Here is a 25,744-nt window from a genome sequence, read left to right as displayed (position 1 = left end):
AACATAGATATCCCAGAAGGATTTATATTCAATCCTTTTAAAAGTGGAGAACCAGAGAATGCCTTATGGTGAGACTCAGAAATCCTCGTTGACAAGCAATTCTTTCTTCCCTGTTCCTTAAGTTGTCCTTGTTGTTTGGCATGTTAGTGATTGGTGTCGTCTCTGACACAGGAGTTGTGGTATGGTCGTATGCCAGTGATCACACAGGTACTTGGGCAACACAGGTTCAGTGCAAACCACAGTCATGTGTTCCATTGACAGTGGGTCCTCACTGTGGTATTACCATTACTGTTACCGTCTGGTCAGACTAGCCAAGCAGAGGGTGCTCTTGCTTTGACCCCAGTGTGGTGTTTGCAGGATGCATGGTGATTACAGATTTGTTAACCTCCTCTATAAAGATTTTTCTTTTACTTGCTTATAGGGGGCTCATTTTATCCAGTTATGCTGCCAAAGGAATATTCCTCTGCTCTTCCTTCAAAATATTACTGGTAAGAAAATAGTTTCACCAGTTTGGTTGCATTTATTTCAGAGCTGCACTGTCCAATATGTCTCACGTATTGGGCAGTGCCAACATAGAACACTTCCATCATAACAGAAAACTTGATTGGACTTGCTCTCTCTAGATTATCTTCAAAGGTTAATGCTTCATGAATCTTAAAGATTTGGAGGAGTTTATGCATATTTCTTAGCAAAGCAGTTTTTGAGTTTCATGCACCACATTCAAGTGACCTCCTTTTACTCCTGCGTATCTGCACCCACCCACCCAGAAAGCAGCAGTATTCTGAGCCAGTCCCACTGTCATCAGTGCCAGAGGATGTTGTCTGACCCCTGGTCCCTTTCCCATACTTTGTTGCCCTTAAAAGATTTCAAGAACATGCTCTGGTCCTCCCTTTTCCTCATCTTTCATTGTGTAATTCTCCCCGAAGCAACATGTTTTTTAAATGGACACTCATATCCTGAACCAAAGTCTGGAATTGGAGTTGTGACTCCGAAGAACAATATGACCCATGTCACCTGTCCAATGTCATGACCCACAGATCATCGTAATGAGATGGATAAAATGATTTTTTAAGGGCTCTTATGATTCTTAAGTTCTTTTTCCTGGAATTCTCCGACTTTCTTATTTATACTTTTTGTGTGTTGCCTGGTGTTTGACATATAGGAAGCACTCTAATATGTAGCTTAGCTGGAAACTTTTTCTACCTCAGAGTCATGCATGGTTATCTCAGGTTCAAAGGAAGGGAAGCCCCTTAATTAGTTGCTGGGATCAGGCATGCCTTAATGAGAAGGAGTTTGGCCTTTGACAGTTAGCAGGGCTTTACACAGTACTGGTACTAAAACATCTTCATCTGGTGCTGTTCTTGAGTTGAAGATCCTTGGTTAGATGACTCTTGAGAGAAGTCGTATCCAGGTGCGGCCAGAGAGGACCCTGTGTGGCCGACCTTCTAAGAGGTCATGTGAAAGTCTTCTGAAGCTTTGCTAGTCCAGAGACCTGGTTTCTAATAATGATTCATTGTTTATTAACCTCCAGTAAGTTAAACTGTGTGCTTGGAAGTTTCCTACATTTTTGTTGTATTTTATTTTTAGGTGTGTTGGGGACAGACAGCAGAGTTAGGTTACAACACTGTATTTGAGGGGCCTGAGTGACATCCATTTGGAGATATGTGATGGGCAGTTGAGCAGCCTTGAGCACAGGTGTGTTAGCTGGAGGTGAACATGGAGGCATCCATGGAGATAGTACTTAAAGCTGTGGGAATAGAAAACACCCAGAGAGAAGAGAAAGGGACAATCTTTGAGTAACTTTAATTTCTTCCAAGAGATGAGAGTAAAGGAAGAAAGGCAGCATGATTATGTTGTTCTTTATGGTGAGAGAAAGAAGGGTTGCAGAAAGCCAGGTGAAATGGCTTGTCTTCTTTTTCAAGGTAAAATCATTCACAGGGACAAGAGGGGCGGTGGAGTGGTGGGTAGGGGCTGAGAACTTTTAAAGAGTCGATATTTGAGATAGAAAACTCAGCAGTGGCCACAGGACTGGAAAAGGTCAGTGTTCATTCCAATCCCTAAGAAAGGCAATCCCAAAGAATGGTCACACTACCGCACAATTGCACTCATCTCACACGCTAGTAAAATTCTCACACGCTCAAAATTCTCCAAGCCAGGCTTCAGCAATATGTGAACTGTGAACTTCCAGATGTTCAAGCTGGTTTTAGAAAAGGCAGAGGAACCAGAGATCAAATTGCCAATATCCACTGGATCATCGAAAAAGCAAGAGAGTTCCAGAAAAACATCTATTTCTGCTTTATTGACTACACCAAAGCCTTCAACTGTGTGGATCACAATAAACTGTGGAAAATTCTGAAAGAGATGGGAATACCAGACCACCTGACCTGCCTCTTGAGAAACCTGTATGCAGGTCAGGAAGCAACAGTTAGAACTGGACATGGAACAACAGACTGGTTCCAAATCAGGAAAGAAGTACATCAAGGCTGTATGTTGTCACCCTGCTTATTTAACTTCTATGCAGAGTACATCATGAGAAACGCTGGGCTGGAAGAAGCACAAGCTGGAATCAAGATTGCCGTGAGAAATATCAATAACCTCAGATATGCAGATGACACCACCCTGATGGCCGAAAGTGAAGAGGAACTAAAAAGCCTCTTGATGAAAGTGAAAGAGGAGAGTGAAAAAGTTGGCTTAAAGCTTAACATTCAGAAAACTAAGATCATGGCATCTGGTCCCATCACCTCATGGGAAATAGATGGGGAGACAGTGGAAACAGTGTCAGGCTTTATTTTTTTGGGCTCCAAAATCACTGCAGATGGTGACTGCAACCATGAAATTAAAAGACGCTTACTCCTTGGAAGGAAAGTTATGACCAACCTAGATAGCATATTAAAAAGCAGAGACACTACATTGCCAACAAAGGTCCATCTGGTCAAGGCTATGGTTTTTCCAGTGGTCATGTATGGATGTGAGAGTTGGACTGTGAAGAAAGCTGAGCACCAAAAAATTGATGCTTTTGGACTGTGGTGTTGGAGAAGACTCTTGAGAGTCCCTTGGACTGCAAGGAGATCCAACCACTCCATCCTAAAGGAGATCAGTCCTGGGTGTTCACTGGAAGGACTGATGCTGAAGCTGAAACTCCAGTACTTTGGCCACCTCATGCGAAGAGTTGACTCATTGGAAAAGACCGTGATGCTGGGAGGGATTGGGGGCAGGAGGAGAAGGGGACGACAGAGGATGAGATGGCTGGATGATATCACCGACTCTATGGACATGGGTTTGAGTGGACTCCGGGAGTTGGTGATGGACAGGGAGGCCTGCAATTCATGGGGTCGCAAAGAGTCAGACACGACTGAGTGACTGAACTGAGCTGAACTGATTGTGGAAATGTTACAGGGAGTCAAGCTAAGATGGATAAAGGAGTTTCTGAGCTGTTCTGAGGGCCCAATTCAGAGGGTTGGGGTGGGTACCTAGAGGAAGCAGATGGTTCCTGGTGAGGGCAAGGGTTGTTGTATCAGTATTGTTGTAGCCACAGCAAGTACAGGTGATTCAGAAAAAGTGGTTGAATTGAATTACCCAATGCAGGAGCAAGAACAGCAACTATCAAGTAGACATGTGACTCTGCATATGGGGAGGGAGACAGATGAAGCCTGACTTGGTGTCTGTAAGGTGAAGAGGAAAAGGACCCCAAGGCCTGGAAGGCCCAGTGAGGCTGCAGATCAGTTTCAACAGAGCTGGGAGCTTGGAGAAGTAGAAGGATCCTGTAATGATAATGAGAATTCTTTTATCTTGCTCTTGAGTCACTGACAGGGACTCTGAGCATCTCTCTGAAGCATTAATGTTATTTCCTCAAAGTTTTAAAGCAGCACTTCAGAAGGAATAATCTATGTTGTGAACCAGGTCAGTGAGCCCTGAAACCCGCATTTTCATGGTTGGACTTGCCCCAGTACTTTTTCCTTAACTTGCCTCGTCCTGTTCTTTCCTCACCAAGCTGTAGTTTTGAGATTAATTTCTTGAAGATATGTGGCATTGTTATCTCGTCTGAAGATTTCTGTGTGTATCCAGATGAAACATTTAAGCAATTTTTTAAATGATTAGAGAAAATTTTATTTTAGCCTTAAAAACAAATTTGGGAAGGTGTGTATTTCACATATAAATATTTTATTAGGGTGAGAGACCTCTGGTAAAATATATATAGTTTGACAAGATGTCCCTGCAGTACCTTGGTGAAAATGACTGTGCACATTAATCTCATCACCCTGAGGCTCTCTTTCTGTTCTTTCCTCGTAGGATTTATGGTTGGTCGAGACTATGAAGCTGAAGGAATTGCCAAGGATGGTGCCAAGATGGTGACTGCCGTAGCTTGTGCCAACGTGCCGAAGATAACTGTCATCATTGGGGGATCTTACGGGGCTGGAAACTACGGGATGTGTGGCAGAGCATATAGGTAGGTGGTTGTCATGACTTTCTCTGAAAGAGTGAATAATACTTCAGGTATAATTATGAATGGTTAGTTTATTTCAAGTTTATTTGAAACATAAAATGACATTCACAAATCCCAATCAATTAGGCCATAATTTGCATCCTCTGGAGGGGTGAAATGAAATTTAATGCTAAAGGTACCACTTGGAAGAAATCCAAAGTGGGATTTAGGACATATTTTGAGATGGCTGATAATGAAAATACTATATATCATATCATAACTTGTGTGATGCAGCTAAAGTCTTGTTTTGAAGAAGGTGTGTAGACTTTACATATATATACTGGAAAAGAGGTAAGGCTGAAAACTACTGAGCCGAGCGGCTAGCCCAAGAAGTTCAAAGAAGAGCAGGATATTAAAACAAGAAAAATAGAGACAGGACATAATAAAGCACAAACATTATAAAGATAGAAGAATCAGGAAAGCCCAAAGTTGCTGTTTAAAAGGGTTACAAACTTGAGAGTCCCCTGTTAAAACTAAAAAATAAAGGGAGAAGGTGATGTATCACCAATTTTAGGAATGAAAATGGCATATAACCACACATAAGAAGAAGATCTTTTGAATACATTTTTGCCCAGTAAATTTGGGCAATAAATTGGAATAATAAAATAAAATGGAAAAATATAATTCATCGAAACAGACATTAGAATCACCTGGAGATTCTAATTCTACCATGCTGAAGCCCCACTGCTGGAGATTAGCTTGCCGTAGGTTCTAGGCATTGTTTTTGTTTTTGTTAATCTTCAGATAATTATAGCATGCACCCAGAATGAAGAACCACTAATTTAAAAGGTAAACATGAGCCTCTGCAAGTCTCTGTGTTGTATGGTGAATTCATTTGATCATTCTTTCATTTCTCCCTGCATAGCCCAAGATTTCTCTACTTGTGGCCAAATGCTCGCATCTCAGTGATGGGAGGAGAGCAGGCAGCTAACGTGTTGGCGACAGTAGCAAAGGACCAGAGAGCACGGGAAGGGAAACAGGTAAACTACTGTTTGAGTTTCCCCAGGCAGGAGCCGGGGAGCAGGCACCCAGAACCCCTCCAAGTTCATGGACACGGTTCCAACATGCAGGGCCTGGCTTTACCTAGAAGATGCTGGCCTGGAAGTTGTTTTAGCAACTTAGACCTCCACATTCTCCATCTCTCTTTTTAAAGCCATTTCATTTGAAGTAACTTCTTGTAGTAATTTATACATTTTTTAGAATCTCTAAGGAAACACTTCAGAACTCTTGTCTGTGAGTGTCTGAGGCATAAAGGTGTTTGATTCTTAGTTATTTGCAGTGAAAGAGATTTAAATAAACCTGACTTATGTCTTTGGTTTTATGATCTAAAGCTGCAGAATTTTGTTTCCTATTTCACTTGTAGATTGTTGTTTAGGATACCTTGAGTGGGAGGCCCTGTCCTATAATGAGAATTGAATACCATTATTACATTGTGAAAGTATCGATGAAGAAGGCTGGAAAGGACCCTGGAAGCTTAACGAAAGGCAGATCAGCAAATGACTGGTTTTAGATGGAGTCTTTTGTTTGTGTCTGTTAGAGATTCATCTGAAATTTGGCATTATAGTTTTTTATAACTTACAACTATTTCGTGATTGGTGAATGTTCCTGAAGTTGCTTGGATGCACTGTTTCATCATAGTAAGGCACAGCACAGAGGAGGCCCTGCCTTTCTAGGCTCTCAGTTCTGTCATTAAGAGATTGATCATCTGGTCAACCGCCTGGTGTGTGGAGTGAGGATAGTCTAAAGCCAGAGGGTGGTTCCTGCCTCCCTGAATGCATCTCATCCACGCCTCTCATCCCAAGCGACAGGAATTCTGTGGAATTGAGGTTTCAGGTTCACTTTAGTGCTGACTAGTATCCAAGCAAAAGGAAAGCCTCACTTTTGTGTGTGCAGAGGGGCATGGAGGAGTGGGGTCTATGAAATTCTACCTGATGTTTTGAAGACATGTCTTAAATGCTAGCCCAGCATAGTGATACCTTATTAAATAGTCATTTGATTACTTTGGTATACAGATATATGAATTCATCTATTTTTATGTGTTAAAGGAAAGTGTAGGATTTTAGTGGTTTTCCCATTAAATTTTTGAGTTATAAATGACATTAACCAATGAAAGTACATAAGAAAAGCTTGGATTTATTTGAAAAAAAAAATCTTTAAGTTGAAAATACTTTTCAGGATTTCAAAATTAATTTGCATAAAGAGTTTGCAGTCCGAATTAATTATCACTTGTTTCTGGCAATATGGATGGGCAAGCCCTTAAATGTTAATTATAGAAAAATCTCAGCTATCTAGAAAATTGCAGAGATTATTTAAAATGTGGTTTATTGTCTTATCCCTTTAAACTTTAAAATCTTTAAAATTTTGGCTATTTTGAATGAAAATCCCCAACTTCTCCACCTCCTTAAACAGAAGCTGTTGAATGTAATGTAGCCCTTTTGTTATGTTGTATAATTCATATCCAGTTGCTCTACCCTGCTGAAATATGTGATAACCTTGGTGTTGACCTTATGTTAAGTAACTTCAGGATATTGGCTCTGATGAGAGAGATGTAACTGCACTAATTTATTAGATACTCACGTCTCAGGTGAGATCATATATGTTAAAGCATCACACGTAATCTACACCTCACTGTTCAGATGTTGGTTCTAACACTGTCATTCATGAGATCTGTTGCCCCCTTTTCCCTTGAGGTTCTCTTGAGTGGATTCGTCGTTCCCCTGCAGGAGGACTTACTCATGATCCCTTTTCTTTCAGTTCTCCAGTGCTGATGAAGCAGCTTTAAAAGAACCCATCATTAAGAGGTTTGAAGAGGAAGGAAACCCTTACTATTCCAGTGCAAGGTGGGAGTCAGAGAATAACCAACTCTTTGATGGGCACATCTTGACAGTCAGAGCAATAGCTTTATGAGATCTGAGCAGTTGGCATCATCTAGCCCTCGTGGGAACCAAAAAATAACTTTTGGTCACAATTTTGTACTGCTGTGTCTGTGATGGAAATGCCTGCTGCTGAAATGCTGGCTCTTCTTCCAGGCTGGACTTTGGATCCATCCCTGTTGGTCTGATCCTGCCACTCTCCCCGCCTCTTCCCTTAGCCCACTCCTAGTTGAGTGGTCCAAGGCCTGGACCACACTGGGGCCAGAGGTGGACCACACTGGGCTGGGAAGTTGAGTTATCATCCTGGCTGTGTCACTTTCAGGAATTAGTTCTGCAATAATTTTTGCTCAGACACATGAATCCCTGTCATCCCCCTCTCTGATTATTTTGCTCTTACCCCATTTAAACATGACAATGGTCAAACACTTAGTGACACTTAGCAAGTGAGCCTGGTGTATTCAGAAGGTGATTATTCAGAGCCAGGGTTCACGTGTCAACACTAAGCAATTACCTCACATACCATGTGTGGTTCTTATCTGTTTGTTTCTTACACCACTTAAATGAGGTAATAAATTATCCCAGCTGTCCCCATTGGAGACGTGTGTGTGCTTTCCGACCTCCTTTTCCACAGCTTTAATGTTCTGCATTCTGAAGAATAATTTAAGCTTCATGTCTTCCTTTTATCCTTTGGGCAGATGGAAAAAAGAAAATAACTATTTGTGTCTTTTAAAATTAGATTATGCTGTGATTTGTGTCATTTACTGGAGAAATCAGAGAGAAGGGAGAAAGGAAAATCAAAAGTTAGAATCCATGTCAGTCCCTTGAATGCATCTTTTGAGGCAGACTCTGCTCCTGGTGTTGGGGGGCTGCAATGACTGAACATACTTATCTCCCAGAGCATTCACAATTTTAAATTAATACCATTTGGGATTTTGGAAAAACCTGTTTCTTGTTAATATGTATTTCTGAAAGCAAATATCCAAGTGTATTTTGTTGTGGCTGGTCATTGATTCACTTAATAAAGAACAGAATATTTTATATAGTCTTTGGTCTGAGAAATTGTATGTTCTTTTTTGCCCTCATTGAAACAGGCTTACATAATAGCCAGTAGAAGCCAAGAGGGAATAGAAAATCATATAAAAAGTTAAAGAGAAAGTATACATTATAAGCTCACCTGTAACTTTGCTTGTACATAAGACTTTGAAATTCACAAGGACAATTGGGATATTAAACTTTGAAAAATAGCATATTTTGTGTGAGCCATTAATTTTTCATCCCTAACTAGACTGAACCCCTTATTATTTTCATACTTATGTTATTACTATTTTTAATGGAGTATATTCAAGGCAGGAGAGCATATGACCCAGTTAGACTTATCTCTGGGATTTCATATTGAAAGACTAAGGTTTTTCTGTTAATTTGTAGATGTTTACTCTGTTAACACAATTGGTAGCATGGATATACCAACTTTGTTTCAAAGATGAAAGGATTTTTAAGCCAGCTTATGGCACCTTCCTTCAGTTTGATAAATCTGTTTAATAATAAATTTCCTGGTCTGTTTAGGCTTTAATGTGGCTTGGTGTGTCTTTTCAGAGAGCTCTGTCATCATCTGTACTGTAACCTCCTGTGTTTTTCTTAGTCCGTACATGTTACATGCACAGCATGCCAATTTTCTTCTTCTCAGTTGTTTTTATAACCAAACTTATCCAGACATTTGATTAAGGACCTCTTACTTGGAGCAACCTTGATATCATTGTGCTTGCTATGTTACTCTGCTGTAGGTTCCAGAAGGGCTTCCCGGGTGGTGTAATGGTAAAGAATCTGCCTGCCGATGCAGGAGACGCAGGTTCAATCCCTGGTTCGGGAAGATCCCCTGGAGAAGGAAGTGGCAACCCGTTCCAGTATTCTTACCTGGAAAATTCCATGGACAGCAGAGCCTGGCGGGGGGTTACAGTCCATGTTGTTGCTAACAGTTGGACATGACTGAGCACAGAGGCATGCAGGCTTCAGAGGGAGTGTATAATCAATTGAACAGGTTACAAAAATAATTTTTTGATTGCCTGTTGATACTTTAGGGTACTTGTTATGAATGTTTTATGAGCAAAGATTTGATTCATGGTCTGTCAATGTAAGTATGGTTTAATAATTGATGCTATGTCTAGATACTGAAGGCAGTTTGTTTACAAAAAGCAAACCTGACATCCACTAGTGACCTTTAAAAATATTGTTTCTTATTCATTTTTCTGTATAAATGTGAGGTTGTCCATGAATAGCAAACTAGGATATCTACTTGTAAATTTTTTCTGAAATCAGTTTAAAACCATTACTTGCTTTTCCTGTTGTAGCAAAAAATAAAGAACTACATATGAAGATATTTATTTTATTAATAAAATGGACTGAAGTCTATTTAATAACTTTCATAGTTTCTTAGGAGTTTGGGGGACTATACCTTTTTCAGTGGGGGCTTTGGTTAGAGACTCTTAGCTTGGTTTATATGGATCTCCACAATAATAGCAGTAATATATCATTTTGGTTTGAATGTTTGTGTGGACAGAGGAGGGATGGGAAAGCTTTTCATGAAATAAATTATTTTAAAACCAGGGTTTATTTTGAGGTTCCTTGTAGTAAGCTGCTCCTAAAGCCTCAAGTTCAACTTGACATTCTGTGGGGCCTGAGACAAGTCATTTTTCTTTTCTTCCTCTCTCCTGTTCTTGATCATGGTTTCTATTGTGAGATTATAATACACAGAAGCTCATCAGGGGATGCATATATTACCTGCAGAAAGACCTCCTTAGCACTTTTAGGCATTGTTGAGTATACCTGGGTGTTTGGGGCAGGATTCATAGTCACTCACTTTTTGGTCTTTTTTCAGGCTGTGGGATGATGGGATTATTGATCCAGTGGACACCAGGCTGGTCCTGGGCCTCAGTCTTAGTGCTGCCCTCAATGCACCCATCCAGAAGACTAACTTCGGCATCTTGAGGATGTGATTGGAATATAAAGCATCTTCTACTGGACGTGTACTGAAAATTAATACATTTGTAGCCTTAAAATTGTAGACTTTTTCAACATGTCTATTAATAGTAAAAGTGCTTTAACACAGTGCACTGTACTTTTCTACCTTTAAAAAAAAATCAGTGAAGATATTTATCTGATGAAGTGCAATTCCTTGTAAATTCTCTTAGAAAAAGCTTTCTATGGCTCAACTCTTCCATGCTTAGAAGGAAGGAAATAATTTAGAGTTATCCTTTCTAAGCCATAAGAAGTATCAGAAGTTCTGTAATCTTTAAATTCCAGGTATTATTGAGATATTTTAAACATAAAATTGTATTTCCACTGACGTGATTGCTTTGCCAATTATGCATGGTGATATTTTAATGTACTTTAAAAAAAAAAGCATCTGTTACTTTCCCCTCCAGCCACCATCCTCCTCCTCTCCATAGCATCAGACTTCTGGCTGTCTGCACCCTGGGTTCTGTTTTCTGACCCATTCTCGCCTCTGGTTTCTACCGTCAGCAGCCCTCTCCAGGGGCACCACTGACCTCCATGTTCCCGAAAGCAGTGGGTCTTTTTCCAGCCTTACCTGATTCAGTTCCCTGGGGCATTCACATCGGTCAGACACTTCCTTCCAGCAGTGCTGCTCCGGGCTTCCGTGCTGTAACCTACCAGCCTCCTTGCCCGTCCTCGTTCAGTTTCCTCTGCAGGCCCCCCGCTGCCTGTCTCATTACTCCTTCCCTTCACCATTTGTCTTGATTTTTCATTAGCAATGTGTGAATACATTCTTACTCTGAAAGATACAAATAGCACAAAAGTGTCTCTTTTTTCCTTTTAATTGTGGCAAAACACACCTCACGTAAAGTTTACCATTGTAACCATTTTTAAGTGTGCAGTTCTGTGATGTTAAGCACATCACCGTTGTTGGTAATCATCACCACCATCCATCTCCAGCACTTTTCATCATCCCAGATTGAAGCTCTGTTATTAAATAATAGCTCCCCATTCTGTCTTCTCCCTGCCCCTGGCACATTTCCTTTTTCTTTTTTTAAACTGAGATATAATTGAATGTAACATTATATTAATTTCAGGTGTACAACATAATGATGGGATATTTGTGTACACTACAAAATGATCACCAACATAAGTCTAATCATCATCCATCATCATGCACAGTTATGAAATTTTTTCTCTTTTTTTTTTTCTTGTGATGAGGACTTTTAAGATTTACTTGCTTAGCAAATTTCAAATATGTAATACAGCATTATCAACTGTAGTCCCCATGCTGTACATTACATCCCCTGGACTGACTTATTTTATCGATGGACCTATGCTACCTCTTGACCCTCTTCAGTCATTTTGTCCACCCCCACCCCCTCCCTTCTCACAAACACTAATCAGTTCTGTATAAGCTTGTTTTGTTGTTTAGATTACATATATCATTTAGATGTGGTGTTCCTCTTTCTCTGACCTATTTCACTTAGCATAGTGACCTCGGGGTCCACTCTTGCTGTTGCAAATGGCAAGCTTTTATTCTTTTTGTGGCTGAATATTTTTCCTCCTCATTCTTAAATGTATGTGTTTTTCATGGCTTCATGTGTGCTCTCTGGCCATTTCAGCCTTTCTTATGGCTTTAGTGACCATCCACATGGGGATGATTCCTGTGTTGACAGTTCTCAACACAGCTCTCCCCTGAGCTCCAGGCCTCTATGTCAAAGAGGTTTAGGGAACCTCAGAATTCGATCCTCATGTTCAATTGATTTTGCCTCCTGACCATCTCTTAAATTCCTCCACTAGTTTTGTCCTTTACTGCAGAGCTTAAGAGGCATCTCCCTGCATCCAGTCTTCCCTAGTCCAGTCTCTGCATCACTCTGCAGTTAGCTTGGCCATTCTAAGGTGCACATCTGTCATGTTGCTTCCTTACTTACGTCTTTCGCTGGTTCCACTTAGAAGTGCCAAACCCCTAATGCCCTCCATGGGTCTTGATCATCACTTCTTAAGTCTCATCTCCTTGACTCCTCTTTTCACATTGGGTACTCCTCCCATTCTAGACTTCTTCCAATTCCTTGAACCTAAAAAGTCCTTCCCCTCTTAGAGTCTGTGAGGTTCTCTCTGCCTGAACTCTTCTCCCTTCTACTGAAACACTTTTTATCTCTGTGGTTTCCCTGGGCTGGGTTAGACACCTGTTATGTGTTCTTATAGAACACCATTTTCTTCCTCTGACGTACATGTTTATAAGAAATAAAAGCATTTTAAAAAAAATATTGCCTTCTTGCTAGAATGTAAGCGCCATAAGATCAGGGATCCTCCTGCTTGACCTGTGTCCCCAATGCCTGGTACTGGTAGGTGCCCAGATATGTGTCAAATGAATGAAAAGTTCCTATTTTAATTGTATTTAAAATGAAGTGACTGATTATATGATCTGATACTACTATGAAATGCTTTCCTAATAAAGTTAATATTTCAAACATTTGTGCATGATGTTCAGTTTAGGCTGCATTGTGTATCTGAAGTCAGTTTAGTTCTTTGAGATGTGTACAGATAGAAGATCACAACTCAGAGGTAAGTTGGATTTTCAGATGAATGAATGAGGAGGTCCTGTGGAGGAGGAGACTGCCAGTTGACCCCTGACCTCGAACGGGGCAATCATTGGCTCCTCCCCGTTCCCCCGACCGCCCACCATTCCCATAGTTGGCCAAAAGCAGCGTGGAGAAAGTAAGGTGTTGCCGAGACCATCTGGCCCAAATACATGAACTGAACTCAGATAAGAACTCTATACAATAACTTCTAAGATTCTGGCGAGCGGTGGGGGGTTCTCCCATCCGGCCTCCACGCGGGTCTGTGAGTTTCCTGCATTAATGAACCTGCCTCTTCCCAGTCTGCAGCCGCTGCCTCTCCTCTCTCCTTGCCCTCCGTGTGGCGGCTGGTTTGCCAACCAGCAAAGGAACACGGTGAGTGTTTTTAAATAGTAAATTATATTAAATTTTCAGTTGAAATTTACATCCATATCAGAAAACAATGATTTTTTTTTTAACCAAGACTAGTTGGTATTTCATTGGTAGGAACCATCAACAAGGCAAAGAAAGATTCATGCTATTTTAGAAGTGTTTTTACCTTTCTTTAGGAAGATCATGGTTACCACTAACACCACACTTAAAATATTTTGTTCATTTTATCAGATGAAAAGCATTTATAATGCTTTGCCAAAACAGGCAGCAGGTTTTGCCTGCCCTTGGGCTTTATTTAGGTATAATTGATACACATTATGTAAGTGTAAGGTATACAATGTGATGATTTGATGCACTTGCATATTGTGAAATGATTACCACAATGTGGTTACTTAGCACATCCATCAACACACATAAAGACTACTTTTTCTGGGACTTCCCTGGTAGCTAAGTGGCTAAGACTTCAGGCTTCTAATGGAAGGGGCTCAGGTTCGATCCCTGGTCAGGGAACTAGATCCCGCATACCTCAACTAAGCGTTCACATGCCACAACCTAAGACCCTGCCTGCCTCAACAAGACCCGGCATGGCCAAATAAATAAATAAATATTAAAAAAAAAAAAAAAAAAGACTACTTTTTCTGTAATGAGAATTTAAACATTTTGGTTACTAAAAATGAATTTCAGCTAGGATAATATGAATATCTTAGAATTTTGAGTATTTCTTAGAATTTTAAGAAATACACAGTCCTCAAGTAGGCTTCCTGGGCACTTACAGAATAAAAAAGAGACAGAATTACTTCTCTTTTTCAGTTTTCAAGGGAAATGTTTTCAAGTGAGGATTTGTCATGCTAGCGGAAGGCACTGGTGAATGTGCAAGTGAAAAATTGATCATTTATCAAAAGTGCATGACTGCATGCAAGGCATGACTAGAGAATGGGTGTATGTTACCTTCACAGGGAGGGGCAAGAACAGGTTTTTGAATGATACCATTAGTAAGACTTTTAGGATGGTGGGGGAGGATCACATAGTTCTTGTTAGTTGTAAATTGTATTGATGACAGTGCTCTGGAAGGATGATTGTTGTTGAGTGCTCTGGCCAAAGCTGGATCTTTTAATGATTGGCTCTGAAATTCAGTATTTAGAAATGAAAGAAATGAACTAGATACTTATGGTCTCCTGTCATTTATAACATTTCTCTGTAAATGGCACAATTAAATACAACTAATATTTAATGATGATGCTGGTTTTCATCATTTTCACACAATGCTAAAATAACTATTTACTGTGCTGTGAATTCTCTTGTATCTGGAGTCAGGATGCTAAGGATTAAGTTGTTCTTGGAGCTAAATGAATTATCTGTCTGCCTTTGACCTTTGTAGGCAAGCGTGCATTCCAGGTGAGGAGGGTTATAATGAAGGTGACTGTATAATTGACCAGCCACTCTGAGCCCTATTTCCATGAGAAACAGGTGTGAGCCAGAACCGACCAGGCTGACTCCGGCATGTGGTTGCTCTCTCTGTAATTCACTGTGCTGATGTTACACGTCAGGTGTTGGTAATCCTTGCAAACCAGTATTCCAGACAGCTGCTTTGTAGTGGCTTGAAAAACACAGAATTATTCTCTTGCATTTCTAGAGGTCAGAAGTCTAATCAAAATGGCAGGGCTCTATTCCTTCTGAGGCTTTGAGGGGAAATCCAATTCCTTGCTGATTTCAGCTTCTAAAGGCCGTCTGCCTAATGTGTAAATTTTAATGTAGATTTCCGTATGATATCAAACACATGACATGTGTTAGTATTCTAGAGAGCTATGTAATTGACTCAGGAAGGAAATTTACCATAGGGCAAGGGCAATTTGGTTTTCTGTGGCTGCCAGCATTTCAGCATGTCTGGAAGCTTTTTCTTTCACAAAGGTGACCCACATCACAGGTTTGAGCTGCTCCTTGAGTTAAGGGAGAGAAATGTCTGAGGGAGAACAAGGTCTTAGAAGGTGGAGATTTAGTGGAGAACTTACTGAAGAGAAAATGTGACCAGAACTACTTGCCAGAAGTACACTGGAGAAAATGAATTTTTTAAAATGTGTTATTGAGTAGATATTAACTGTAAGATGTGAATAAGTAGAATTTTGGAGAACTTGGACCAATATAGAGATTTCTATAGAAGATAACATTTTCAACCATATCTCTATTCATCATATTCCTATAGCTATATGATAATTAAAAATAATTTTTCTTGTAAAATGATTTATAATTAAAAACCCAACAATGTTATTTGTAGAAAACTTAGAAGAAAATAAGTGAAAGTTCTCTGGAATTTCACCACCCAGAGATCACTGCTATTAATAATTTCCTGTATACTATTGTCTTTTTTTCTATCTGTGGGAATTTTTTTCACAGAAAAACTTATTCTGTGATCTGCATTTTCACTTAATGTAATGTGACTTTGTTGCCATGTTTTTATGTCATTTACTATCTCCTCTACAATAATCTTGATGTTGCCTGATACTGCTTTGTATAGATGCCCTGTTTGATTTAACCACTGCCATATTGTTGGGCACTTAGGTTGCTTCTGGTTTCCCTCTATTATAATGCTGCAACAAGTATCTTGTAGTTCCTTTATATGACTATGATTATTAGTACAAATTCCTAGTAGTGGAATTGTTAGATCAAGGTATATGTTAGATCAAGCTTTTTAAGGCATGTTACTAAACTGTGCTCTATAAATGTACATTTATGATACAAGTATTGCTGGGTATAATGATGATGCTGGGACTTTCAGATGCTGAAATAGCTTCCGGTAGAATCAAATGGTTTACAAAACGAGTGTTTCCTTTAATTCTTAAAAGTTGTGTGTAGGTGACAGTGTCACATCGGTAACAAGTTGTGAAGACAGCATAAATGCATGGGAGGTGTCATGGTTGTGGAAAGAACACTAGGCTGAAAAGGACGGGGAGAAGACCAGCTCAGTCCTAGTTCTGCTACTGAAAAATTGTGGGAACTTGGGGAAGATAACAGGGGACCAAAATCAGCCTCTCTGGCCTAGCACTAGTTGTTTTCCTTCCTTTGGCAGAGGCCCGTTTTCTTTCTTCCTCCCCAGGTGCCCCCTATCTCTGCCAGTTCTAGGGCAAGTGGGCTGAGGAGGCAATTGTACTTATTTTTGCTAGAAATTTTTGCCAGAAACTCCAGGCTACATTCCCTGGGGTTGCAAAGAGTTGAGTAGGACTGAGTAAACACCACTTTCACTTCATCAACAGACAAAGTAACTTCTTAGGTAGGCTTAAGTGTACTTTTGGTAGCCTGAAGATCAAATTGCTGGTCTTATATGAATGGCTAATGGATTTTCCACAATCCATTTTGAAATGTAAACACTTTTCATTTATTATATGCTTGTTTGCAAGTATTTGTAAGTTTCCTGGTTTTATTTTGGAGCACTTGTGGCAAAGAACTCGCCTGTGAATGCAGGAGATGTAAGGTTTGATCCTTTGGTCAATCCCTGAGTCAGGAAGATCCCCTGGAGGAGGAAATGGTAACCCGTTCCAGTATTCTTGCCTGGAGTATCCCATGGACAGAGGAGCCTGGCAGGCTTCAGTCCATAGGGTCGCAAAGACTGGGACATGACTGAAGCAATTTAGCACACACGCACGCACTCACTGGTATTTTAATTTTATTTTTTCCCTACTTTGTGTTGATTTTAATGTGGCCTAACCTTTTTCCATCGTGAGGGATATAGGAACAGTAACCAGAAGATCAGTTTCCTAGAACCGAGCCCTGTGAAGGACAATGAAGTCTTCAAACTGAGTCACAGTTTAAATCTATACCAGACTGGATCTAGCATCCTGAGTAGAAGAACCTGAATTGGCTGCTAGACAGAGAGCTCAATTTGGAATCAAAAGATTTGTGTTCTTTTCCAGCTGGTGGTACTAACTAGCAGTCTGATCTTGGATTAGTTATTCCTTATCTCTTAATACAGGGGTGGGACTAAATGAGTGGTTTTTCCATCCCAGTTTCACACTGAAATCAGTTGAGGTTCAAAAAAAAAAAAACAAAAAAAAACACAAAGAACCCTTGTATCAGAATCTTTGAGGTGTGATGGATATTGTTTAAAATTCTCGGTAACTGCTCTTGAACAATGGTTCTCAAATTCAGCTGATAGCTGAATGGCCTTGAGGGCCTCTTAAAACGCAGGTAGCTGGGCTCCACCTTAGATTTTTATTTCACAGGTCTGGAGTGGGCCCTGTAATATGCTTTTTCTAACACATTTCCTGCGGATGCAGATGTTGCTGGTCTGGGTATCCCATTTTGAGACCCACTCACCACCTAGACTATCTTGAGTGCACGCACGCTCAGTCGTGTCCGACTCCTTGTGACCCTGTGGACTGTAGCCTGCCAGGCTCCTCTGTCCATGGGATTCTCCAGGCAAGAACACTGGTGTGTGTTGCCTTTACCTACTCCGAGGCTATCTTGAAGTTCCTTCTAAAGTTTTAGGATTCTTATATCAATTTCTGCTTTGATGATATGATCACTCTCATAGGTTTTTAGTTAGATACACTTCTCTCCATCTCTCATTTTCAGGATACCGGGAATTTGTCTTACCTTCTAAGCCAGTGGCTAAATATAATCACCTACGGAGCTCAGGTTATAAAAATTCTGATGCCCAGGCTGGACTCCAGATAACTAAATCTTTCAGGTTCGGATGCAGCTATCAGCAATTTGTAGAACTCCCTCAAATGATTCCAGTCTGTGACCCAGGCTGAGAGCCACTTCACAGGGCTAGATCAGGAGATTCAAAAGGAGCCACTGTTCATTCTCAAGACACTTCCATAAACTTAAAATCTGAAATTTCAGATTGTATATACATTTTTTGTTAGGTACTTACTCACAACCTAGAGAAAAACTTGCCTTATTTTGACTTCTATATGTACCTCATTTCAGGCTATTTGCTGTAAGTGTTTCAGTTCAGTTCAGTTGCTCAGTCGTGTCCGACTCTTTACGACCCCATGGACTACAGCATGCCAGGCTTCCCTGTCCATCACCAAGTCCCAGAGCTCAATCAAACTCATGTCCATTGAGTCGGTGATGCCATCCAACTATCTCATCCTCTGTTGTCCCCTTCTCCTCCCACCCTCAATCATTCCCAGCATAAGGGTCTTTTCAAATGATTCAGTTCTTCATATCAGGTGACCAAAGTATTGGAGTTTCAGCTTCAGCATCAGTCCTTCCAGTGAACAACCAGGACTGATCTCCTTTAGGACTGACTGGTTGGATCTCCTTGCTGTCCAAGGGACTCTCAAGAGTCCTCTCCAACATCACAGTTCAAAAGCATCAATTCTTCAGCACTCCGCTTTCTTTATAGTCCAACTCTCACATCCATACATGACCACTGGAAAAACCACAGCTTTGACTAGATGGACCTTTGTTGTAAAGTAATATCTCTGCTTTTAAATATGCTGTCTAGGTTGGTCATAACTTTTCTTCCAAGGAGCAAGCGTCTTTTAATTTCATGGCTGCAGTCACCATCTGCAGTGATTTTGAAGCCCAAAAAAATAAAGTCTGTCACTGTTTCTACTGTTTCCCCATCTATTTGCCAGGAAGTGATGGGACTGGATGCCATGATCTTAGTTTTCTGAATGTTGAGCTTTAAGCCAATTTTTTCACTCTCCTCTTTCACTTTCATCATGAGGCTCTTTAGTTCTTCTTCACTTTCTGCCATAAGGGTGGTGTCATCTGCATATCTGAGGTTATTGATATTTCTCCTGGCAATCTTGATTTCAGCTTGTTCTTCATCCAGTTCAGCATTTCTCATGATGTACTCTGCATAGAAGTTAAATAAGCAGGGTGACAACATACAGCCTTGATGTACTCCTTTTCATATTTGGAACCAGTCTGTTGGTCCATGTCCAGTTCTAACTGTTGCTTCTTGGCCTGCATACAGGTTTCTCAAGAGGCAGGTCAGGTGGTCTGGTATTCCCATCTCTTTCAGAATTTTCCACAGTTTATTGTGATCCACACAGTCAAAGGCTTTGGCATAGTCAATAAAGCAGTAGTAGATGTTTTTCTGGAACTCTCTCACTTTTTCCATGATCCAACGGATGTTGGCAGTTTGATCTCTCATTCCTCTGCCTTTTCTAAATCCAACTTGAACTTCTGGAATTTCATGGTTCATGTACTGTTGAAGCCTGGCTTGAATAATTTTGAGCATTACTTTGCTAGTGTGTGAGATGAGTGCAATTGTGTGCTAGTTTGGGCATTCTTTGGCATTGCTTTTCTTTGGGATTGGAATGAAAACTGACTTTTTCCAGTCCTGTGGCCACTGTTAAGTTTTCCAAATTTGCTGGCATATTGAATGTAGCACTTTCACAGCATCATCTTTTATGATTTGAAATAGCTCAACTGGAATTCCATCACCTCCACCAGCTTTGTTCATAGTTATGCTTCCTATGGCCCACTTGACTTCTATATGTGCCTCATTTCAGGCTATTTGCTGAAAGTGTTTATCAGTAGCTAAAAGTTGCTAATGAGATTTATTTAAGGTGATGGAAAGAAGTGAGATCAGAACAAAAATAAAAATAGAAGTATTCTACATCATGGGCCATCACAGCAGCTGACAAGTGTTTTCTGATTTGGTTCTTTATGCCTTAGTGCCTTTGCTGTAACTTCTCAGTGAATTGTTTTCTGAGTTGGTCCTTTATGCCTTAGTGCCTTTGTTGTAACTTCTCAGTAAATTAAACAGAAGGTTTAAGTCTCTCAGGACTTTTGTCAGTTCCTCACTCCCAACCAACCGTAACTAGAAAAAAAGTGAAATGTTCATCAACATCAGTGGTTGGTAACTTGAGGTACATTTAAAACATTTTTCATTGCAGCAAAATATACATCAAAATTTTCCATTTTCATGATTCTTAGGTGTGCAATTCAGTGGAATTATTCACATTGTTGTGCTACGACCACCACCACTGTGCATTTCCAGAACTATCTCATCACCCCAAACTGAGGCTCTGTGTTCATTAAAAAATAATCGCCATTCTTCCCTTTCCCCCAGGCCCTTCTGTTTTCTGTCTCCGTGAACTTGCCTGTTTTAGGTATCTTATGTAAGTGGAGTCACAAAGTATCTGTTCTTTTGTGTCTGGCTTATTTCACTTAGCATAATGTCTTCAAGGTTATCCGGAGATTATTTTTAATCAATTCTGTCTGTGTCACAATTGAGTTAGGTCCATAAAGTCATCAGCCTCATTTCACTTAAACACACGCACAGGTGATAGAGAACATTTCTGTTTCCCTGGAGCCTTTAGGAAATCATGTGGGATGGGCAGCGGTAGGATGTGGGTTGGTCTTGAGCCAGGCACCAGCCTCTTCCTAGTTGCTCAGTTTAGATGCATGGGTGTCATTGTGATTCCTCCCTCTTCCTTACCCTGACATTCTTATTCTTGTCCAGTAAATATTATTGATTATACCTCTCCATAGCTCCCTAAATCTTACTTGTTTATCACTGAACCAATCTCCATTCAGACCATCCATTCGTACTTAGATCAGTATAAGAGCCTCCTAACCAGTCTCCCTGGTTATCACTGCTATCAGTCATTACATCATTAATTCATTCAACAAATATAGTGCATGAACATTTCTTGTCAGGCGTTCAGCCGGCCGAAGTTACAGAGACTTGTGCTGAACTATTTGAGTCATTTGTCTCAATAAAAGAAATCTGATTATACCCAAGCATGTCTGATACTAGAGTCCAACTCTTCACAGTCCATCCATTGCCATCCAATAAAGATGGACTAAAGATTTAGGACTCCTGGCAGGTGAAATTAAGGGGTTAAAATAAAAAAAGGAAATCTAAGAATTAAAAAGTACATAGCCCTACATCTAATTCTAAAAGAGAATAAAAAGCTTATGTGTAGAACTGGGGAAATCTGACCCTGTAGCAGTTCATAGGGGGAAAAAAGGCCAAAGGTTTTGGTTATCAACAGGTTTGCTGCTGCTGCTGCTGCTAAGTCGCTTCAGTTGTGTCCGACTCTGTGCAACCCCATAGACGGCACCAGGCTCCCCCATCCCTGGGATTCTCCAGGCAAGAACACTGGAGTGGGTTGCCATTTCCTTCTCCAATGCATGAAAGTGAAAAGTGAAAGTGAAGTCACTCAGTTGTGTCTGACTCTTCGCGACCCCATGGACTGCAGCCCACCAGGCTCCTCCATCCGTGGGATTTCCCAGGCAAGAGTACTGGAGTGGGGTGCCATTGTCTTCTCCATCAACAGGTTTGGTAAGGGTTAATAGTGTGATGAGACCCCTTACAAGAGCTAGTCACACTTTAGGCTGCTCTTATTATAGGCATAATAATGCCTATATTTAAGACAAATCATTGTCTTCAGCTCTGTGAGCTATATTCTAAGGAGAGTATTATCAATAAGATACTGGAGGGCATGCAAGGCAGTGGTTGGCTGAACTTGGGGAGTATGTAAAAAGCACAGATGCCTAGGATCTACCTCTGGGTATTTTCAGGTGATTCAATACACATATCAGATCAGGGACCACTGATATGAAGGAAATGAACAGCATGACCTGGAAAATAATGAAGGCACTTAGAAAGGGAGGACCGTGGTGGGATGTAATATGTATTTCTAAAATTTGAAGAGTTGCCATTTGTAAGTAGAAATGGCAGACTGAGGGGAAGGAGTAGAATGATCAGAGAAGCTTTAGTAAGAATTTACTAATAATGGGAGCTGTGTTGTTATGGAACTAGCTGTCCCCAGGAAAAATTACCAGAGCCCAGATGTCAGCGATGCTGTAGGGCAGTGATTCAAACTTTAAGTGCATGTGAATTGCCTGAGTGAGTGAAAGTCACTCAGTCGTGTCCGACTCTTTGCAACCCCATGGACTACATAGAGTCTATGGGATTCTCCAGGCCAGAATACTGGAGTGGGTAGCTGTTCCCTTCTCCAGGGGATCTTCCCAACCCAGGGATGGAGCCCAGGTCTCCCACATGAATTGCTCGAGCATCTCATTAAAATACAGTTCTATTTCATTATATTTCATAATGAGGTGGATGAAACTGGAGCCCGAAAGTAAGCCAGAAAGATAAAGATCAATACAGTATACTAAGGCACATATATGGAATTTAAAAGGATGGTAATGATAACCCTATATGCAAAACAGAAAAAGAGACACAGATGTACAGAACAGACTTTTAGACTCTGTGGGAGAAGGTGAGGGTGGGATGTTCTGAGAGAATAGCATTGAAACAAGTATACTATCAAGGGTGAAACAGATCACCAGCCCAGGTTGGATGCATGAGACAAGTGCTCAGGGCTGGTGCACTGGGAAGACCCAGAGGATGGGATGGGGAGGGAGGTGGGAGGGGGGATCGGCATGGGGAACACATATAAATCCATGGCTGATTCATGTCAACGTATGGCAAAAACCACTACAATATTATAAAGTAATTAGCCTCCAACTAATAAAAATAAATGAAAAAAATAAAGTAAAATACAGTTCTAGTCTACTAAGTTTGGGGTAGGGTCTGTGACTCTGCATTAAAAATCGAGCTTTGACTGATACCAAGACTTCTGATCTGTGGACCACATTTTAGTAGAAGACAGCAGGGAATGCTTGTACTGGTTGGCTGCATGACCTAGGTGATGTTTAAGCGCAGAGTGGGTATTTAAGTGAAATACCCACTTAAGGTTACCCACTTAAATGTTACTTAAGTGAAAATGGATTAGAAAAAAAAGTCCCTCAGTCGTGTCTGACTCTTTGCGATCCCATGGACTGTAGCCTACCACACTCTTCCATTCATGGGATTTTCCAGGCAAGAGTACTGCAGTGGGTTGCCATTTCCTTTTCCAAATGGATAAAGCATGCTACCAAAACTACATTAGCATTCTTCAGAACTTTTGGTGTAGACCATGGTTTTACTTATTTAGCTTCATTCCTCCGTTTTTCTAGAAACTATTGTAGATGAATGACTAAGAGCATGAGCTTCAGAATCAAATAAACTCGAGTTGTGTCTTGTCTTTCTCATTAGCAGGATTATGAAGCTGAGCAAGTGACAACCTACCTGAGCTTCATTTTCTTCATCTTTGGTAACTCCTCATGGAGTTTTTATGAGCATTTTTTGTGTTAATGCATGTAAAATGCTTAATGTAGAGCAAGTGCTTGACATGTGCTTTGATATGATATGACATATGATTATTCATTCAAACATTCATAAGCTCTGCATCATTACCTTCCTGTCCTCCTGTATTCTTGGAGGCTTTTTGAGAGCTGAGATCTCAGAGGCCAGGTGTTCGCCCAGATTTCTGTGAGATTATTCAGTTCAGTTTAGTTCAGTCACTCAGATTATTAGAAACACTTTTTGGTGGGTCTTATGTCCTTACTGTTAGCATTTTCTTTCCTTAACTTTCAGAAATCAGGATATTTTCTCTACTGATTTTTGAACAAAATTACCCGTTAGTATAGTTTGATTTCCTGACCCATAAACCAGTTTTCCCATTTAGATGTTGCAATGGATGCTAGTGGATGTCTGCCCAGTGTCCTTGCTACTCTCGTCTCTCCTGTATAACTCTATTTGTTTTTTCTTCAATTATTCATACCGAAGAATGCATCCACATGCCTTTCAACCCTTGGCTCCAGGTGGGCTTGTCTGGTTTCAAGGGTTTCCCGGTCTCTCCCTCTCGGTGATTGGCCCGGGAATTGGCATGGGGGGAAGTCTGTAGAAGGGTGGTTCTAGGAAATGTTTCTCTGCTCCAGAGAAAAGCCAGAAATTTGATCTCTTTCTTCTGGATCTTGTCTTATGGGGATGTGGCTCTGGGATTGGAGACGGGTTGCTTCCCGTCAGAGGATGAAGCTGATGTTGAGTGTGGCAGAGCAGGTTGAAAGGATCCTTGGTCTGGATCCTTGGTCATATCACTGAGCCACAGAACCACTGTTTTGAAGCTCTTCCCTCCTCTCTACATCCATCCATATTGTATGTGTGTGTTTGTCCTTTCTGTATGTCCTTTCTGTTTTTATGAGTTTGACTTTTTTAGAGTCCATATGTAAGTGAGATCATATAGTACACTCTTCATACTGCAGACCTCCTGACCTTTCTTAAAATATTTTTTGATCATGCTGTTCTTTTGCTTAAATACTTTTGTTGATTCCCTATCACTTAGGGATAAAACTTAACATGACTTTCCTTGACATCCCTGACTGATCTGGGAGTGGCTTAAATTCTTTAAACTTAAAAAAAAATATTTGGGTTAAAATTTGGTGGGTAGTATTTTCAAATATTTGCAGATTCAGGATCAGTTCAAAGACTGAGTACGTTAACTCTTGGTTATCTCCCTTTCTGAGCCTCACTTACATGTGCCAGCAGGGAAGTCAGTGGGCATGGGAGTACCTGGAGCATCTGAAGCGTGCCATTCAGATCCTTGTTCTGCCCACATCTTTATCTCGTGGCCATTAAATCCCAGGCATCCACCTTGACTCTTTTGTTCTTAGTGGAAGACTTTTTCTGCTAATCCTCTAGATCAGGCCTCAGTACAATATGGGGCCATATATAGCTCTTTATGTTGTTATTCAGTTGCTCAGTCATGTCCGACTCTTTGTGACCCATGGACTGCAGCACGCCAGGCCTCCCTGTCCATCACCAACTCCTGGAGCTTACTCAAACTCATGTCCATCGAGTCAGTGATGCCATCCAACCATCTCATCCTCTGTCGTCCCCTTCTCCTCCTGCACTCAATCTTTCCCAGCATCAAGGTCTTTTCTAATGAGTCGGCTCTTTACATCAGGTGGCCAAAGTTTTGAAGTTTCAGCTTCAGCATGAGTCCTTCCAATGAATATTCAGGGTTGATTAATTCTTTATACCCTAAGGTAATAATATACCCCAAGGTAATAATGATAACTAATAAAATAGTTAAAAAAAATAGCCTTCATCAGTGTGCTGTCTAACCTTATGAGAGCCGTATGAGGGATGAGCTTATATATTCTCACTGCTGGAACTTGGAATTGCAAGTGAAATAGGTTCTGAACTAGTCAGCTATGGGAACTATGGGTGTGGAAAGTTCCCCTCTGACTAGTCTTGGTATACAATCCTGTGCCTCACCTTCCTGTAGGCCTCTGATATGATCTTTTTTTTTTACATTAAAAATATTTTTATTTAGTTTTATTGTGTACAACTGACAAAAGTTATATATATTTAAAGAGTTTCCCTGTACCTCAAATGGTAAAGAATCTGCCTGCAATGCAGGAGACCTGGGTTTGATCCCTGGGTGAGGAAGAGCCTCTGGAGAAGGGAATGGCAACCCACTCCGGTATCCTTGCCTGGAGAATCCCATGGACGGAGGAGCCTGGAGAGCTACAGTTCGTGGTGTCGCACAGAGTCAGACACGATTAAGCAACTGCCACTACTATATATGTTTAGTGTAGCATGATGTTCCCACACACATATACATTGTTGAAGTGTATTCCAGCCTGGG

At 40.7% G+C, this 25,744-nt stretch overlaps 1 protein-coding gene across 1 annotated transcript in view; it reads left to right on the top strand.

Moving 5' to 3' along the window:
* The window catches only part of MCCC2 (methylcrotonyl-CoA carboxylase subunit 2), a 78,368-nt gene extending 65,548 nt beyond the window's left edge, over positions 1 to 12,820 (top strand). Inside the window, exons 13-17 of the mRNA XM_043887415.1 lie at positions 422 to 488; positions 4,291 to 4,447; positions 5,349 to 5,463; positions 7,238 to 7,323; positions 10,229 to 12,820. Of these exons, the coding sequence (XP_043743350.1) occupies positions 422 to 488; positions 4,291 to 4,447; positions 5,349 to 5,463; positions 7,238 to 7,323; positions 10,229 to 10,346 (543 nt within the window). The 3' untranslated portion in view covers positions 10,347 to 12,820. The remainder of the gene's footprint in view (positions 1 to 421; positions 489 to 4,290; positions 4,448 to 5,348; positions 5,464 to 7,237; positions 7,324 to 10,228) is intronic.
* The last annotated feature ends 12,924 nt before the right edge of the window (positions 12,821 to 25,744 follow it).

This window comes from Cervus elaphus, chromosome 25 (genome assembly GCF_910594005.1).
Source record: "Cervus elaphus chromosome 25, mCerEla1.1, whole genome shotgun sequence".
In the NCBI taxonomy this organism is placed as follows: Eukaryota; Metazoa; Chordata; class Mammalia; order Artiodactyla; family Cervidae; genus Cervus; species Cervus elaphus.
The sequence above is the reverse complement of the archived record's forward strand: the minus strand, read 5'-3'. Positions and strand labels throughout refer to the sequence as shown.